At 37.6% G+C, this 18,258-nt stretch overlaps 2 protein-coding genes across 3 annotated transcripts; one reads left to right on the top strand and one right to left on the bottom strand.

Annotated features, from left to right (window-relative positions):
- The first annotated feature begins 9,393 nt into the window (after positions 1-9,393).
- Positions 9,394-11,532, top strand: LOC139855750 (mediator of RNA polymerase II transcription subunit 28). 2 transcript variants are annotated; one of them, XM_071844999.1, is made up of 4 exons: positions 9,394-9,535; positions 9,849-10,111; positions 10,699-10,811; positions 11,199-11,530. In XM_071844999.1, exons 2-4 carry the CDS (start codon positions 9,946-9,948, stop codon positions 11,331-11,333), a joined length of 414 nt encoding a protein of 137 aa, XP_071701100.1. In that variant the 5' UTR covers positions 9,394-9,535; positions 9,849-9,945; the 3' UTR covers positions 11,334-11,530. The 2 variants fall into 2 exon arrangements, with proteins under 2 accessions (XP_071701100.1, XP_071701101.1); XM_071845000.1 differs by having other exon boundaries at positions 9,411-9,531; positions 11,199-11,532.
- A 302-nt stretch (positions 11,533-11,834) lies between these two features.
- LOC139853307 (U1 small nuclear ribonucleoprotein A-like) lies at positions 11,835-14,876 on the bottom strand. Its single transcript, XM_071842679.1, has 5 exons — positions 14,740-14,876; positions 14,407-14,579; positions 13,601-13,694; positions 12,332-12,423; positions 11,835-12,244 (listed from the first exon to the last, which is right to left on the bottom strand). Exons 1-5 carry the CDS (start codon positions 14,822-14,824, stop codon positions 11,951-11,953), a joined length of 738 nt encoding a protein of 245 aa, XP_071698780.1. The 5' UTR covers positions 14,825-14,876; the 3' UTR covers positions 11,835-11,950.
- Positions 14,877-18,258: the final 3,382 nt, after the last annotated feature.

The raw sequence follows: 18,258 nt of genomic DNA, 5'->3' as shown, positions 1-18,258 counted from the left end.
CAACCCGTCACACCATGAACGAAACGGATCGTGAGAAAACTGTTTGCCGTTATCACTTACAATTTCGTGTGGTATTCTGAAACGGCACACAATTTCCTCCCAAACAAAGTTCACAATCTGTTTACCCGTTATGCTTTTTAAGGGTTTGGCTTCGACCTACTTGGTAAAAAAGTTGATTGCAACAACCAAGTGTTTTCCGTCCGGGAAGGGTCCTACCAAATCGATTGCCCATTTGTAAAAGGGCCAAGCAGATGTCACAGGAAGCAGCTCATGCACTGGCATGTGAATTTGCGGGGCGTGACGTTGATAAGAAGTACAAGCTTTGATGATTTCTTTCGTGTCACGGTACATGGACGACCAAAAATACCCTAGCCGCATTATCTTTCCCACAACGGTCCTAAATCCTGCATGCATGCCACAAGTCCCTTCATGCACCTCCCTTACGATTGTTTCCGCCTCGCTTGGACCGACACACCTTAAAAGTGGTGTCGTGAAGGATTTCTTGAACAGAACTCCGTCCCTCAACAAATACATAGGTGCTTTCATACGAATCTTACGTGCTATTGACCCATCGACTGGCAACGTCCCGGTCTTTAGATACGTGACAATGTGACTCATCCTTGTCTCGACCTCCTCTACGGGGGCCGCCTCCTGTGATTATTTTGCAAGGAAGTTAGTATGTGTACGTTGTTTTAGACACAGTATGCATATAGCGTATTGTTTATCGAAGCGAGTCGATACCTGTACCACGTCAGTGGATTTTTGACTAAGGACCTCCACCCAAACGTCCTTGGTGAAGTGGCTGAACACGCTTGACGCGAGCTTGCTGAGTGCGTCGTCCTTTTTGTTCAAGGATCGCGGTACTTGTGTTATTGAAAAACGCTCGAATTTGTTGGCCATTTCTTCGGTCAATGCCAAATAGTTTTGCATAGCCGGATCTCTAGCTTCAAACGTCCCGTTCATTTGGTTAGCTACGAGTTGAGAATCAACCGACACCTTCAGATTTTTAATTCCCATTTTTTCAGCCATTCTCAAACCAGACAGCAATGCCTCATATTCCGCTTCATTATTAGAGGCGGGGAACTCGAAACGTAACGCGTAGGTATGTTCCTCGCTGTTAGGGCCAATTAGGATTAGACCTGCACCTGCACCGTCAGAACTTGATGCGCCGTTAGTGAATAGTTCCCACGTGACGGTGTTCGATACTTCTTCGACAACCGGCTCTTGTGACGCGGCGCCTATAAATTCAATCATAAAATCTGCCATGATCTGGCCTTTGACAGCGGTACCGGGGGCGTAATGGATTTCATGTTCGCCCAATTCGATCGCCCACTTGGCTAGTCTTCCCGAAACCTCCGGTTTACTCAGTACCTGCATGGAAAACTTGTTAGAATAAACTTCCTCCAATGTGCCCCAGTTTTGACCACCATACCGTACCTGTTTAATAGGTGAATCTGTGAGCACCAGCATTGGGTGCGCTTGAAAGTACCGTCTCAATCGTCTTGCTGTGTGTACTAAAGCAAAAATGAGCTTCTCAATCGGTTTGTAATTAACTTCGCCATGTTGTAGCACTTTGCTCACAAAATAAACTGGCATATGTGTGCTACCACGTTCCGCAACGAGCACCGAGCTAACAGCCTCGGTTCCCGCCACCAAGTAAATTGTCAAAGTTTAGCCTGAAAACTCTTAACACGTTAGCGTTACGAGATATAAAAATTCTTAAAAAATTATTACGGAACGGTTACTTTACCCGGTACCGGTGTCGTCAACGTCGGCAACGTCCTGATCAAGGTCTTCATTTCCTGGAAAGCGCGATCCGCTTCAGGGGTCCAATTAAAGTTCCGTCCTACATTTTCTTTCAACACTTTGAAAAATGGGAGTGACCGCTCAGCTGCTTTTGACAGGAATCTGGACAACGCTGCCAGCTTTCCGTTCAGGCTCTGCACTTCCTTCCTCGTTCGCGGCGCTACCATTTCCTCAACGGCCTGAATTTTCTTAGGGTTTGCCCGTATGCCGCGCGTCGTGACGACGTGTCCCAAAAACTTGCCCTCTTCGAATCCAAAACTGCACTTGTCCGGATTCAGCTTCATGTTGATTCTTCACAGCGAGTCGAACGTTTCATGGATGTCTGTCAAAAGATCCGGTTCGGTGTGACTTTTTATTACTATGTCTTCGACATATGCTTCCACATTTCGACCAATTTGTTCCCTAAACGCAGCGTCGATGACGCGCTGGTACGTGGCTCCAGCATTTTTCAAACCAAAGGGCATCTTTTTGTAACAAAAGATGCCTTGATCTGTGTGGAACGCGGTTTTGTCTTCGTCACGTTCCGCCATCTGGATCTGGTGGTATCCCTTGTAAGCGTCGAGGAAACATTTGAAACTAAAACTCGCCAGCGACTCTACCTTCCAATCTATCTCTGGCAACGTATAATTATCCTTGGGACAAGCCTTGTTGATGTCTTTGAAATCGACACATATTCGCCATGAGCTGTTCGCCTTCTTGACTAATACTGGATTAGCGACCCATGTCTGGTACTTAACCTCACGTAGTATGTCTGCCTGTACTAACTTTTCTACCTCGTTTTTTAAGAAGGCGCTACGCTCCGGAGCCATACCCCGTTTCTTTTGCCTAACAGGAGTTATACTTGGGTTAGCGTTTAAGCGATGTTCTGCTACGGTGCGGGGTACTCCCGTCATATCAGACTCTTGCCATGCGAATACATCGGCGTTGTTTGCCAAAAGTTCACATAGTGCGCTTTTCGTCGCATCGGATAGCGTTTGCCCAATCTGAACCATCTTTTCGGGAAAGGAATGGCTAATGATGACACTCCCCTCTTGCTCAACCAGTGCCGTCCGCTGTAGCGGTTGCTCGACCTGGCCTACAATCGGTATTCGATCAGAGTAAATGGTTGCAACGCCTAACGGGGTTGGGAATTTCATCATTCCGTGCACCGTAGAAACCATAGCACCGAATTCACACAACGCTTCCCGTCCCATGATAATGTTATACTTCGATTGACTTCTAACGACCACGAAATTCAGGGCTACTGTTCGCCGCTTCTCGTTTTCTTCTAGCGTAACATCAATATTTACCCGGCCCAAAGGCCAAGTGGTTTCTCCCGTGAAACCCGCGACGGGATGAAGCGGTGGTTTTAACTTATCCTGCACATCCTGTGGCAACTGCAAGAAGCAGTGTTCGTATAAGACGTCAACGGCGCTTCCTGTATCCACATAAATCCTGGAGACCTTGCACCGTCCCACAGTGGCGGTTATCGTCACGCGCAAAACGGTAGGACAGACTCTCCAAAAAGCAGGAAACGTGATAGGGGCACATTCCCATTCCTCCAAAACTTCTGCCTTTCGGACGTGTCCTGCGTGCCATATTTGTATCATGTGGATGTGCTTTTCAGGAGCTTTTTCTTTTCCTCTTTGCCAAGAAAATTTCTTTGCCCCGGGGGTTTTAACACGTGACGGCTTCAGATGGTCAAATTCCCCAAGCTTCAATCGTTCGACTATTACCTTTTTAAGTTCCCTACAGTCATCCACATCATGCCCCTTATCTTCATGAAAGATACACCACTTAATTTCATCTACAGCGAAGCGTGGCTGCATCGGTTTTCTGCGGCGGAAAATCTTTGCTTAGTTCCTCCGTTGTCAGAATTTCCTTAGGCGTTTTTGACAACGATTTTATCAAAATCTCCTCTTCTGCCGACAACCTTTTTGGGGCGTACCGTTCGTAAGGACGATATCTGTTACGGAGGTCAGACTTATGGCTGGAATGCCCGTAGCCCCTGTTTTTGCCACTTCCACTTCCTTTGTACTTGTTACCTGCGTTGCCTTTGCTGTTTCCCTTATCGTCCTTATCGTGCCGGTCCGTTGTGCTGTGATCCCCAACGGCAGCATCTGCAAACTCCTTGGAACGTACATAATCCTTTACCATTTTCACGGCTTCAACGAACGTCTTCGGCAGCTTACGCCCCATCGACTTTACTAACGACAAATAACGAATTTGACAGATTCCCATGATGTACGCGGAGATCTGCTGTGATTCAGGTAGATCGGGGATCTTTTGGCACTCCGCCGTGAAGCGAGAAGTGAAATTCATTAGGGATTCACGCGTCCTCATCTTGATGCTGTGCGCATCCAGGTGAGTGAGTTCGGTGCGTTTAAAGTTTTGGAAACGTTGCACGAACTTAGTTCTGAGGTCGGTGTAGCTGGATATGCTCAAGTCAGGTAACTTGGCGAACCATTCTCTCGCGACGGCTTGTAGCTGTCCCGGGAATATGTGGCACGCCGTTGAGCTATCCCAATGCTGCGTCTTGACGGCGTGTTCGAATTGCTGCAGAAAGTCTTTCGGATCCATGGTGCCGTCATACGTCCCTAGCGTGAGAGGGGTAGTAAGGACGGCGGGCAACGGATGGGTGGCTATCTCTCGAGTAAACTTCTCCGACGTCGCGGAAACTTCAAACGTTCGCTTAACGTTGTCTCCCATCATAGCGTACCAATTGTTCAACATGTTATCCGCCACGCCAGACTGCTCGACCTGAGCGCTCATGGATTCCGGTGCGGCTAGAATTAAGTTCTCGATTAAGTCCTTTCGTGCCTCCTCTCTGGTTTTGCCAGAACTCTTACCAGTCTCTGACGCTGAACGTGTAGAGCTTCGTGGATGAACTTTGGACATACCAGTTGGTTTTTCGCCGCCTTTGGACATGAGCGACGGTAAAACAAATCCTCCTTTTGCCAAAAAACGTATCGCTTCTTCGCCACCGATGGGTTTAAGTTGGCTTAAGTTGGCTTCCGTGGTTCCTGTCCCCTCGTTGTCACGCTTATTGGCCTCATCATCATCATCGAATTGCAACCTAGTACGCTTGATAGAGTCGTCTGGTGTCTCGTAGCCGCTGTCGTCAGTGGGCTTCAAAGGATCGTACGGTTCTTTGCCAGTGTTGGCGGTTGTTGATGGATTGGAATCGCCTGTCATCTTGTGTGAAAGTATTGATCAAACGGTCCCACTGATGGCGTCAAATGATCAAGCCAAAGTTGACTTGAGTGCAATTAATACGAAGACTAACCTTTGGAAGAGGTTCCTCCGGTTAATGTAGTGGAGATGAAGGGTGTTGTGGTGGTTGACTTTTGCCGAGCCTCCAAGGTGAGCTTAGGAGAGTGATCAGCGGTGGTAAGTTCAAAAGTGTTGATCGTTTCTTAAATGTGTGATTATGAGTGGTATTTATAGGTATAAGATGACGGTTACTGAGGATAACCACCACTAACCCACTAAACCACGATTACCACTCCTGGAATTCTCTACTCATGCCCACTAACTGCTCCACGTTCTCCTGATTTGTCGGACGGACAAGTAGCTGTGCAAACCAAGTCAAGTTATAACGTCACGCTACGGGTGACGTAGCGTAAGAGTAGTCGTGGCCTAAAAGCGGCGTTGACTTGGTATCCGACCAGGAGTTGAAGCTAAACGTCCAGCTACAGGATACGCCATGCGTCACACGTGACGGCCATGGCGGGACGTTCGTCATTAGAGCGCAAATTCTTTACCAACATTAGCTGTACATGATGCACCAGATGCTGATCATCTGTCGATGCTGGACAGATAGGTGAGGTTATCGTTGGTGACGGTTCTCGAATGTTAACCACCGAAGGTTCATTTAACTTTCTAAACTGAGATTTTCTTACTATATTCATTAATTTTTATACTTTTAATCTATATTTTCTCGTCTGCTGTAATGCAAACTAGAGCATCTGTACTGCTATCTGAATGTTGAAAACGTTATTTAATATGCATGTGTCACTGCATTTTACCAAGATTTGGGTATGATTGACTGTCAAGCTGCACAAATTTTACAAGGAATTCAAGAGCATATGGTGCTACTGTCCATAGATCCAACAATTAAAATCCCCGGGTACAAAACAATAGTTTGGACTTTTGTTTGCGTTAGTGGTGGCAACACTTATGGGCCAGGTAAAACGTTTAGTTCTGCTTCCAGTTGGGTTGATGCGAACACGTTGTCTCTTAAAGTTTCACAACAACTTATATTCAAATTTAATGTGTCAATTATGATTTTAGAATGTATATTATTTTCAGTTTGTTTGACAGGGCGTTGTTGCCGTTAATGTTGATTCATAAATTTTTTTTATTAATGATGTAAGGTGAGTGTTTGATTTAAGAAACAGAAGATGTTGATGCTTCTACTAGCTCGGGTTTGGAATATGTTGATTCTCACAGTATATTATTTTAGCCCTGTTTGACTGATGTTGAAATAAAGCTGGTAGTAATAGGTATTATAAGCTTAGTATTGATCATGGATATTGGTATAATTAAAATTAATGTTAAGTTGAATTGATATTTTTTGCGTATACAACATGCTAAACACATCAGGTAACTGTTATGGAACCTGCCATGCTTTAACCCAGTGTGTACAGTTGAATTGGTGTTTATGGTGAATGATATTTTGTTTACTTTACTCTTATTTTATGAAATTTTTTTAATGCACTATCTGAGTAGGCTAATAAAGTAGCACATATGATTAAGTGTATTGTTTTCTATTTTTCTGTGTTACCTCATAAATATTATGTTCTTCATGAAGTATTGTTTTGTAGCCATGAATTATTCAGTACGATCACGACAAATGCCGGTGGCCGCCTCAACGCACAGCTGACCACCTGCTTGTATTTGTCATTTAAATAAGTTAGTAGGTTGCTCCATTTTTTTTGCTTACTGATTCGGTCATAGAGATAGGGGCTTAAAACCTTAAAACATCATTTTTGGTGTAACGTATTTGTGAAAATGTTTAAATGAAAGCGGAACCGGAAGCTTGTGATTGTAAGTGATTAATTATAGTAGTATTTAGTAGCAAAGAAATAGGTATTAAGACTAATTAGAGAGATTTAGAGATATTTGAGAGTGTTTATTTGTATGTTTTCAATCCAAACCAATACCATCTATTTATACTAAACTTGTGGAGGGTGGAGGGGGGTTAAAATGGTTTAAACACACTCACGAAACACCAAGAAAAGTTTAAAAATTAGATTAAACAGCTAGTTTTTTCGCGATTCTCGAACAGAAGCGCATAATCGGTTCAGAACTGGTATTTTGTTACCGTTTGGAACTTGTTCAATTTTTAAGAACCAAATTCGGGAATAGAAGAACCAGTTATTACCAGAACCAATTTCAGTTTTTTGAGGGTAATTTTTTCTAATGTGGTTCTGATGTGCACCTCTAAGTCTCTAACTAACCATCCTCAGACATTAATATACTTTAATATTGCAAAATTAACATTATCTTTGTTAGATGTGAGTTGTACATCACAAAGTCCCAAATATTCATTCATTAGTTAAACTATCTAAATCTAATTATTTAAATGTAATATATATATATATATATATATATATATATATATATATATATATATATATATATATATATATATATATATATATATATATATATATATATATATTAGATTTAAATAATTAGATTTAGATAGTATATATATATAGGTTTAATCAAGAGAGAAACACTTTTTTAAAGGGAAGTGGGGGGAAGTAATTTTTTTTCGTTTTTTGAAAAAACTTTGTACACGAACATTATAGATCAGATGAAAATATGAACATTTAAAAAGATACTTTGTGATGAATGTCATTATTTTGGCGGGAAAACGCTCGAAGAAAAAAATAAAAACATTCAATGCATTGAATGTTTTGCTGCTGGGTTTTTTTTAAGAGGTTAGAAATTAGGGTTTAAAAATTAGGGTTTAGAAATTAGGGGGTTATAAATTAGGGTTTAGCTATTACGGTTTAGAAATTAGGGTTTTGAGTTTAGAAATTAGAGTTTAGGGTTTAGAAATTAGGGTTTAGATTGAATATTTTAACACGAACGGTTTAGAGTTTAGGGTTTAGGGTTTAGGGTTTACGGAATAAACCCGAAAACTCAAAACCCTAAACCCTAAACTCTAAATCGGGCTAAATTCGAAAAAAAACACTTCACACAAGATAATGACATTCAACCATTATTAACCATGACATACTTCTTCACGATGACTATCTGCCACATCAACGCCACATTAACGTCACATGAATAGTTTTTCACCATGACTAAATCACTCACAACCATGACATACTTCCTCATAAAAATTCAAACTCGTTATATTATTTATTTAGACCAGTTACAAACATTAAAGCTAATAATACAACTAAAAAATTACACCACTCCGTCCTCAAATGTGTTGAGAAATCACAAAATGCAAGACGAATGGGGGTGAGGTTTTGAGGACTAGAGGAGTGCTAGGGTCTAATGGAATGCCATCAACAGTCAACTTTCTCACTACAAATGGTCTAATAATTACAAGTGGGGAGGGGATCATCACACACCATTTATTGATTCATATACACTTTTGTCTCATAAAATTTTAGTCATACCTCTGGATTAATCTAGGAAGTTAAACTTATATTATTATTGTAAGTATAATAATTATGGATAAAAAGTCGTGTGTCCTTTACAAGAACATTACGTTGACTAAAACCATCTTCTAGAAACACTTATATTTCTTTCTTTTTCCTTTTTTTCTTTTTTTTTGCTAAAATAATTATTACAGTAGTTATTACTATAAAAATAAAGATTAGAATATAAATGAAAAACTTCTATAAAACCGATAAAAAAAAACGACGTTCGAAAAGCTTTGACAATTTCGTACAATTTCGTAAAGGGAGATGATTCGTACACCGGTAATAATTAACCATACACCACCAAAACTGTTTTACTAGGTTGTACAGTACAACATTCTAATGCACATTTGGTGGTGTATGGATAATTTTACCGGTGTACGAATCAACACCCTTTCGTAAAGGGGGATGATTCTCACACACACTTTTTGATCCTCACACACTTATTTTAACATTTTACTCTTCTAATAATACTCAATTGGTGTGTGAGGATCAAAAAAGTGTGTGTGAGAATCATCCCCCTTTCGTAAAACCTATTACGGAGTATTAATTATTAATTAACCTAAATAAATGGGGGACGATTCTAACACACATTTTTTTGATTCTCACACACCAATTTAAAGAAATGGGGTATTATTAAAAGAGTAAAAGGTTAAAATAGGCTATTTTAACATTTTACTCTTCTAATAATACTCAATTGGTGTGTGAGGATCAAAAAAGTGTGTGTGAGAATCATCCCCCTTTCGTAAAACCTATTACGGAGTATTAATTATTAATTAACCTAAATAAATGGGGGACGATTCTAACACACATTTTTTTAATTCTCACACACCAATTTAAAGAAATAGGGTATTATTAAAAGAGTAAAAGGTTAAAATAGGTGTGTGAGGATAAAAAAAAAAGGTGCTTTAGAATATCCCTAAATAAATCCCTAAATAATCTTTTTAGAAAACCCCCTAAATTTCAATCGCTTTACGATGCTCCTTGCAGTGTTCTTAAGTGTAACATACTACAGTAAAATCTAAGGAGTGATAATAAGATCACAGTTTCCGGGCTCATTCGTCGTTCATAACATACTGTAGGTAAGTTTTATTTCAAAATGTTCATCAAATTTATATTTATTAACTTCAAAATTGGAGTAATTAGTTTTGATTGTGTCATCTGAAAAGTTAGGGTTTGTTATTATATCGAGGGACTTTGTGTTCTGTAACCCTAATTATACCCGCATCTTATGTTAGTAGATATTGAATTTCATAAGGTTTAAAATTGACACCATTATATTCAATATATTAACTGTCTTGATACATTATCAAAATTTACCCAAATTTCTTTTGTATGTATCAACTTTGGAAATGTATATATTCCTATTTGTTGATTTATTGATTTCTATTTCAGAAGAGGATTATCAATTTGCTTACGGAATTGAATTAGGGTAAACAGCTGGTGTTGTTTTGGGTCTAATTAATTTACTTTGGTGGATTATTTGATTGATATGGCTGAACGGGGTGATCAACCTGATACACAAATGCATTCTCCTCCGATACCTGCAAAAGATGATATGATTGGATATGTGAATGCGATGGAAGCTGCGTTACTTCCTTGTCTTCCTGCAAGAGAGCTTCAAGCAATTGATCGATCTCCGCACCCTTCACATCAAAGTGAGCTCGATTGCCTTTTGTTTTTCAGCTGATTTATATCATTTACTAGTATTATGTTAGTTTCTTGTATATATTACATCATTATGATACACTTTCTGGAATTTAAGGTTCCATTACACCATTTGTGTAACATAATTGTTTGTTGACTTTATTTAATTTTTCAATAATGAAAAGCTAGCTTTGATCTTCATGATCACAGCCTTATATATTTGAAACTATAATTAAATGCATATGGTAATACGTAGAGGTGGCAATGCTTTCCAAAAAAACCGTATAGGTGGCAATGTCAACTCATTTTTATGGAAATGGGTCAGTTAGGGTTGTAATTCATTGATCAGGGCTCAAATGGGTGGGATCAAGAAAATTAGCTGAAAATGAATGGGAATGAGTTGAATGTGATTGTGGTAAATAGCTAAAAGTTTCCCGTGTTGTATTTGAATGTGTTTTGTGTCCTAAACATTAACCAACCGAAAAACATAATCACAGACTGTACTAAAATGCACACCGAAAAGGTACTTCATAAAATTACTCTTATTTGAAACATTTTTGCATTTATTTCAGCTCATGAGCAATTTTGTTTCATGTAGTTGATGTGGAGAGGCATGCTAGAGATTTTATGGATGCTGCCAAAAAACTCCAACTCTACTTTATTGGGTTACAACGTGAGGATCAGCCAACCAAAGAAGAAATCTTGCACAAGGTAATAAATTTGGATTTGCACTTTAATAGACTGCTTTTAGTTACAGATGCATTTTGTATGTTAAGAAAAGTAATGAAAATCTTGAAAGCACATTCAAATGCAACATATGGAGTTTCCATTTTCCAACATGATTTTCGTATTTGTAGTTGCAGTATAAAAATTGTAACAGGGATTGTTGTTATCTTATAAAACTTTTCCGGTGTACAAAACCTCGAGCACCTTTAGTTTTCACTTTTCATAGAAAATTCTCCCAAAAAACTGAAGGAGTTTTGTGCAACTAAACGCAAGCCTTAGCTTTTGTTTTCTTACGCTCAAGCACGATAAACAACCCAATTAGAAGTTGACTAGTTTTTAGCACTGGTGTTTTAATTTGTAGTAACGTTGCAGGATATTGCAATGATGGAGGAAGAACTGAAGACGAAGACAGATCTTATCAAGAAACAGGAAAGATTGATTCAGGGATGGAGAAAGGAATTGAAAGAACAATTAGAGAAACATAATTTTGAGTTGGAGAAAGTTTAGATGCATTAATCTCATAACATAATAGCTGTTGGCATCCATTTTAATGATTAATTATTTAACATTATGAACTACTACTTTCATCTACCTTATAGTTTGTGCTTGCTAACACTTCTTGAATGATCAAACACGTTCGTCGAGTTGCAAGCATTTCTTGGATAAGTTGTACTTCCATATAAAATTGATTTCTAACCCGAAGTTTATAATTTCAAACTATGGGTCATCTTCGTTAAATGATTCATTGAGTACTGGCATCTTGGGGGAATCTTGGGGGAGTACTTGGATGTTGACCAAGTTTGACTGATTTTGTCAATTTTTCGAGTAATCTCGAGTTCTGAAATGTTTGACCGAGTAATCCTGAGTTGAGTTTTGACCGAGTAATTGAACTGAGTACTCAGAAATATATGAAACCGAGAACTCGGCAAGTACTCACCGAGTTTTACTGAGTTCTACAACCCTGCTGTAAATAATCTAGGAATGTTTCAAGTACATATAAGATAGAAGACACATCAGGTAATATTATAGCTAGATGTTTTACTACAAAATCAATCTAAATTAGAGAGATATCGAACATGTCACGCTGATTTACCGGCAATCAAATAAACAAAACACAAAAAAATCTACTTCTTAGCATATGTGATTAACATAGGGCTTTCAGGATTAATCTTAAATCCTTGGAGGCTATGCATTGCCACTGTTGCCTGCATCTCATCGCCATACTCTATAAAAGCAATGCCTGGTTTTGCTTCCACCATTCTTACTTCCTTGAAGCCTTGGTGCTGCCCAAACAACATTTGCAGCATCATTGATGAAGTTTGATGCGGAAGATTTTGGATGAACAATATGTTGTTTGGTGGGGCCGGTGCCTCAGGGATCCCAGATTTAACACCACCCATGTGCGGTATTTGCGACAACTGCATCAAATGTAAAAGTAGTAAATTATCACTTGGTGTATTTACACATTTACAAAAATTCTAAAAAATAAAATGAAAAATACTTACCGCAGGAGTAGCACCATATGCACCAGCATATCCAGGATTTATACCTACAGCCGCTTGATTAGTAGCATCATGTTGGCCTTTCCTTTTCTTACCTAAAATATATGATAACAGCTGGTAAGAATTTAACAAACATACAAAAGGATCTGACTATTAAACGTTAAAAAGACTTACTACATTAATCTTGAATTCGGCTTTTATGTGTTTCATTATCGGTAGAGGTTCCAATTTCAACCCATTTACATAATAGGATTATTCAAGTTATTCAAGTTAATATGAAATTTCAACCCGTTTACATTATCGGTAGAAATTCCATTTACATAATAGGATTATTCAAAAGTTAATATGAAAAGAATTATAATTATTGTCTGGACATTGACTTCACTATCATTCATATAATGACAAACATAGTTGGATATATCTTCTTCTCAAATGCCCACCATATAATAATACTTATCATTAAGCTATTGCATATTTGGATGCATTTTGTGCATTTATATAATATGCAATGTCGAGAATAAACCATCCTATGTATCTCTTTCAGGAAGTGATGCTCACACAAAACCTTTTATCCATATACGCTAATTTTATATACATCGACCATTTTACCCATAGGTTAATACATACTCCCTTTTTATCAAAGTAACAGAATGGAACTGAAAATCCAAACCGAGCACTCGGTTACCTTTCTGGGTTTGATGCAATTTTAGTACCCATTCCCACAAAATAAACACACCATTATCACTTTTATTTCCATACACCCTTGGTTAAAAACTCTAATTAAACATCATTGCTACTGTCCCCAGCCTGACAGCTAACTCACCAATAACCGCTTTAATCTTAATAATATCTTGCTAACACTCAACATATAAAGTTTACAGAGTATTTTATACTAGTATAACAGAAAATGTCACAAGTTATTATAAGTGCTTCCAATGGAAATATCAGTTCATTCTTTATGCATTTTATGTTGTACGTGATCTATGACAACGGTGCTTGAATTTCATTTGCGAAGTAGAGCCCAGCCCATTTAAGGTGGGGAGCTTAAAGAAGTGGGTAGGCAGAAAGGCCGAGACAGAGCCAGCAATTCTCTAAAATGAACAATGGATTCCCCCTTGTGCCCGAGACGAAACCAAATCAAAGACAACGGTGCTCTATAACAGTGTCAACATATCACATAAAAACTAGCCCAACTAGTTATAGGGGTGAGGTCAAATCAAATAAAACTTACTACCATAAGACAGAAGAAAAATACCAATAAATATACATTACCTTTGTCATCATGCCTCTTTCTTCTTTCACGTGGTACAAAAGTGCCGTCTGCTTTCGCTATAACATCTGACTTCGTTTTAGCATATTGTATCCTCTGTAATCATCAGATAAGATAATTTTAAAATAGGTTAAAGACAATTATTAATCATGACTGAGCATAGCATGTAACGATTCAGGGACCATCATTTGTTAACATAAGCTGACGACATCAGCTAGTGATTACTTATTGATTTCAGTACACTAAAAACCATTGATAGATGAGTTACGAAAATATATATTTTGTTTGGCGCTATATAAGCACTCCATTACGCAGACATGGTTGTAAGAGTCGGCCAACTAATTCCCAACTAGTCAGGAGTTTGAAGTAGTCTGACCCGACTAAGCCAAATCAGTCAAAAGTTGCCGGTCAACGAGTCAAAACCGGTGAGAAAAGTCGGATTTACTTTGTCAAAGTATCCTTGCTTATAATCATTCTAACGTCTCGTAAATGCCATTAATTTACACAAAGATCATCGTTTTCAAGAAAGTTTGTTTTTTCTTGGACTTATGTATTTCTACTACATAACCTTTTCCAATTTGCTCATAATCAACATCTCAATATATCAAACAACACGTATTCAAGGTTTTAATTCCCTAATATCATATCATTAATAGTTATAGCAAGCAAATTATAAAGCTTTCATTACAACTAATCTAGCCCAAAAGAAATACAACGTGTGTTCCGAACTAACATTCACAAATTCATATATTCATATTTCTGATTGAATTAAAGCAGCAAAAAATTAAAAAAAAAAAATAATACATACCATAGGTTTGTCATAAAAAGGGAAACCCTGCATCTGTTTGATAGCACTTGTAGCAGATGAAGCATTCTCAAAAACAACCCAAGCTTGACCCTTATGTTTTAGGGTTTTGAATGCAAGTATCTCGAATATTTTCCCAAATTGTGAAAACACTGCTTGCAGCGATTTCTTTAGCTCTGCAAACAAAAAATCAAACAAACTTAATTCGATCACAATAACACCCTTATTTTATTTATAAAAGTAAATTAGAGGAAAAACAATTAGGGCACAATACATATACTGCATATAATTAATTATACACGTAGATATAAGATATACAGAAGAGATAATAGATACCGTCAAGTTTAATTTTTTCGTTAAGATTGTTGATGTAAATAGTATTGTTCGGAGGAGTCTCGCCACCGACCGTCATCTCCGCCATGTTTCAATCGGAATCGGAATTGGAATTCAGCAAAGGATCTGACAAAACTATTAGAAGCCCAAATGCAAATTAAGAAATTAGTAATGGGCCTCGTTCTTATTTTACCACTCTTAATAGGCCCTTAGGCATTGTACTGATAAAATTGGGTCTCTTAAACCTAAAATAAGTTGCCCTTAATTTGTAGGATGGCAATGGATCTAAAAAAATCCGAGAATCACGGATACCCGCGCCCGTGATGGGCGAATAAAATCAAAAATTTTTAGCCGCGGGTGGGCGATGGATGTAATTTTATACCCGCTGACGGGTCGCGGGTGGGTGATGGATGTAATAGATCCGTTGCGGGTAAAATCCGATCCGAAAATCCGCAATACCCGTTTGAATAATCACGGGTATATCCGTTCTAAATGGGTGGAAATCTCCCACTTGAATAAATGGCCAATAGGTAATAATTTACTTCGTATAAGTTTCTACATTATTCATATCATTTTGGTATCGAACTTTTTATTAACCAGAGCATCTCACAACTACACATTACATGTATTATATAATCAAAGCATATTACTGTTTGTTTCGTTTATTAAACCTTAATAAATTTAATTTTTACATATCACTTAAGTAATTCGTCAACCTACTATATGATTAGGTTTAACAACTAATTATTGATTGTTAATTTTAAACTTTGTAGCTTTGCATATATTAGCAAAAAAATTATAATTAATATATGGTTCTCATTTTATTATATCATAAACATGGGTAGATGATTGAGTGATGTTTTTCATGTCACTTTAAATTATGTAATGATATTTATTTTTGATTTTTAAATACTTTAATTTACATATACTTCATAATAAGATCCGCGGGTAAACCCGCGACCCGCGAATATTCGTGGGTACGGGCATGGATCTAAAAATAAATCCGTTAACCAAGATCCGCGGGCTAATGGATCTTCAAGAAATCCGCGGGTGCGGGTGATGGATGTAGTGGATCCGCGCCCAGACCCGCGGGTGCCATCCCTATTTGTAAAGGGAAAAGGTCAAAATGCCCCCGAGATTTAAAAGTGTCTAACAATACACTTTTTGTTGTGAATATGAGAGGATCGCTGGACGTTGATAGAGAAAAATTTGAGAGAAAATAACTCTATTACTTACAAGAATAGATTACAGAGTATTACAAAACTCAAATAATAAAAACTCTCAAACTAACACACTAGTAATTCTCACCACGATGTAGGGGAAATTGATGAAAATACACTTTTTTAAGGCTTCAAACAATATACATTTTTTTTTAAAAATTGCCTTTTTACACCATTCGGTAGACGGGATTTCTGTCTACCACCTTTATCTGTCGTCTACTATTATTTTTACAAGGTAGTCGACAGTTTTTTCGTCGACTACTTAATAAATGTGGTCTACTACGTAGTAGACGAAGTTATAAGGCAGTAGACGTAAACCTGGTCTACTACGTAGTAGACTAAGTTATAAGGCAGGGTTACGTCTACTACCTTATAACTTCGTCTACTATATAGTAGACCACCTTTATTGAGTAGTCGACGAAAAAGCTGTCTACTACTTTGTAAAAATAATAGTAGACGACAGATAAATGTGGTAGACAGAAATCTCGTCTACCGAATGGTGTAAAAAGACAATTTTTTTAAAAAAAGTGTATTTTGTTTGAAGCCTTAAAAAAAGTGTATTTTGAACAATTTCCCCACTATCTAGAGATGTATTCACTCTTGGTTAGGATTACACATATCTCACACACACTAACTAGATTGTGATTACACTTTTTGTGAATGCATTACAAATGAGGCTTACACCCCTATTTATAGAAAAACATTGAGGAGGTGGAAGGTGTGAACGCAGATCAGTGTGAACGCAATATGGTGGCTAGCCGTAATTGAGTTCAATTTTGCTACTTCCTTGGAATGGTGTGAACGGAGAACAGAGTTGCTAGCCGTCATCGTGTTCAAGTTTGCTTCTTCTTCATGAGAAAACATCTAGATTACGGCTTCTAGATTGTAGGCTGGAAACCATCACTTTTAAAATTACAAAATTGTAAAAATGCCCTATGACTACTCATCACACACGGTACGTGATGGGCCGTGTATCGTGTGCGATCCCTTGATCGCGTTGGTTCATTTTACTGACATCATTTTAATTTACATGTAACTCGCACACGCACCATGCACTGTGTGTGGTGAGTGATGCCCATAATCAACACCACATAACTAACACAAGTTGGTGTGTGGTGTACATCATCTTCCTGTTTGACAACACTTCATAAGCTGAGAAATAAATAACAAAGAGGCACTGTGAATATGGCATTTTTTTTTAATGACATGTTCGAATAAAGAAATAAATAGTTTAAATAACTCCCATTTACTTGATACATTAAAAAGATGCATTGTTCTCCACGAGCCATTTGAAGTTAATGGGCAGCGTTATGCCAAAGGTTACTAATTAACACATGGTATATATACGTATTGGGCCACACTTGTCAAAGGGTGGTCGTGTCCTATGGACGATTTACGAGCATTCAAGCAAGTGCCCGAAAGATGTTAAGCGAACCTTTTGGGTACTTCAAGGTCGGTGTGTTATTTTGAAGGCATCTTCTTCAGCAATGAGTGTGAATAAAATGAGAAGAGTAATGGACACTTGTTTTACATAATAAGATACAAAAAACATGATTTTGCGCGGTATTAGTTTGATTGGTGAAGAATGTTTGTTGAACCATCGAATTGAATCTAATGTGTTACAGATTAAGGACGAGATTGAGAAACAATTACACAAGAAATACGAGATAAATAGGTGCACGATTGAATAAGGGATGATCTCGCCGAACATATCTGATACACTCCTCCAAACTTTTGAACCATGAATGAATTTTAGTTTATGAAATTTTATTTGTAAGACTTAAAATATATGTAATTTTTATGTTTAAGAATTTTAATTTATGTACTTTTAATGAATTTTAGTTTATTTGATTTTTATGGCTTGTAATTTAGTTATTTATTTTATTCATTCATTAGACAAAAATAATCAAATTTAAAAATGTGGGGCATACTCAAATTTAACACTCAAATTTGACATCAAGCATAACAAACCTTTAAATTTTGACATTGTCACGACATAGACATATTTTTCTCTCTCTTTCAAAAACTACAAATTTTATCTCCACATCATGGGCGAGGTAACGTATGGTCAAAGACTACTCTTAACCCTGACGCTGAGGTGTAGTCAACTGAGTGAAAAAGTGAGTTTTTGAATATGACTTGACAATGAAATTAAATAGTGGTGAATGTCAAATTTGAGTGAGCGAAAAGATTTTGGGTGATATGATAAGATATGATTAAAAGTTGGGTATAAAATAAATAAATTAATTATATATATTAATTATATATATAAAAAGATTAGTAGTGGATTTTGATTGGATGA

Source organism: Rutidosis leptorrhynchoides, chromosome 6, assembly GCF_046630445.1.
Source record: "Rutidosis leptorrhynchoides isolate AG116_Rl617_1_P2 chromosome 6, CSIRO_AGI_Rlap_v1, whole genome shotgun sequence".
In the NCBI taxonomy this organism is placed as follows: domain Eukaryota; kingdom Viridiplantae; phylum Streptophyta; class Magnoliopsida; order Asterales; family Asteraceae; genus Rutidosis; species Rutidosis leptorrhynchoides.
This window is presented reverse-complemented; position numbering and strand designations above follow the sequence as displayed.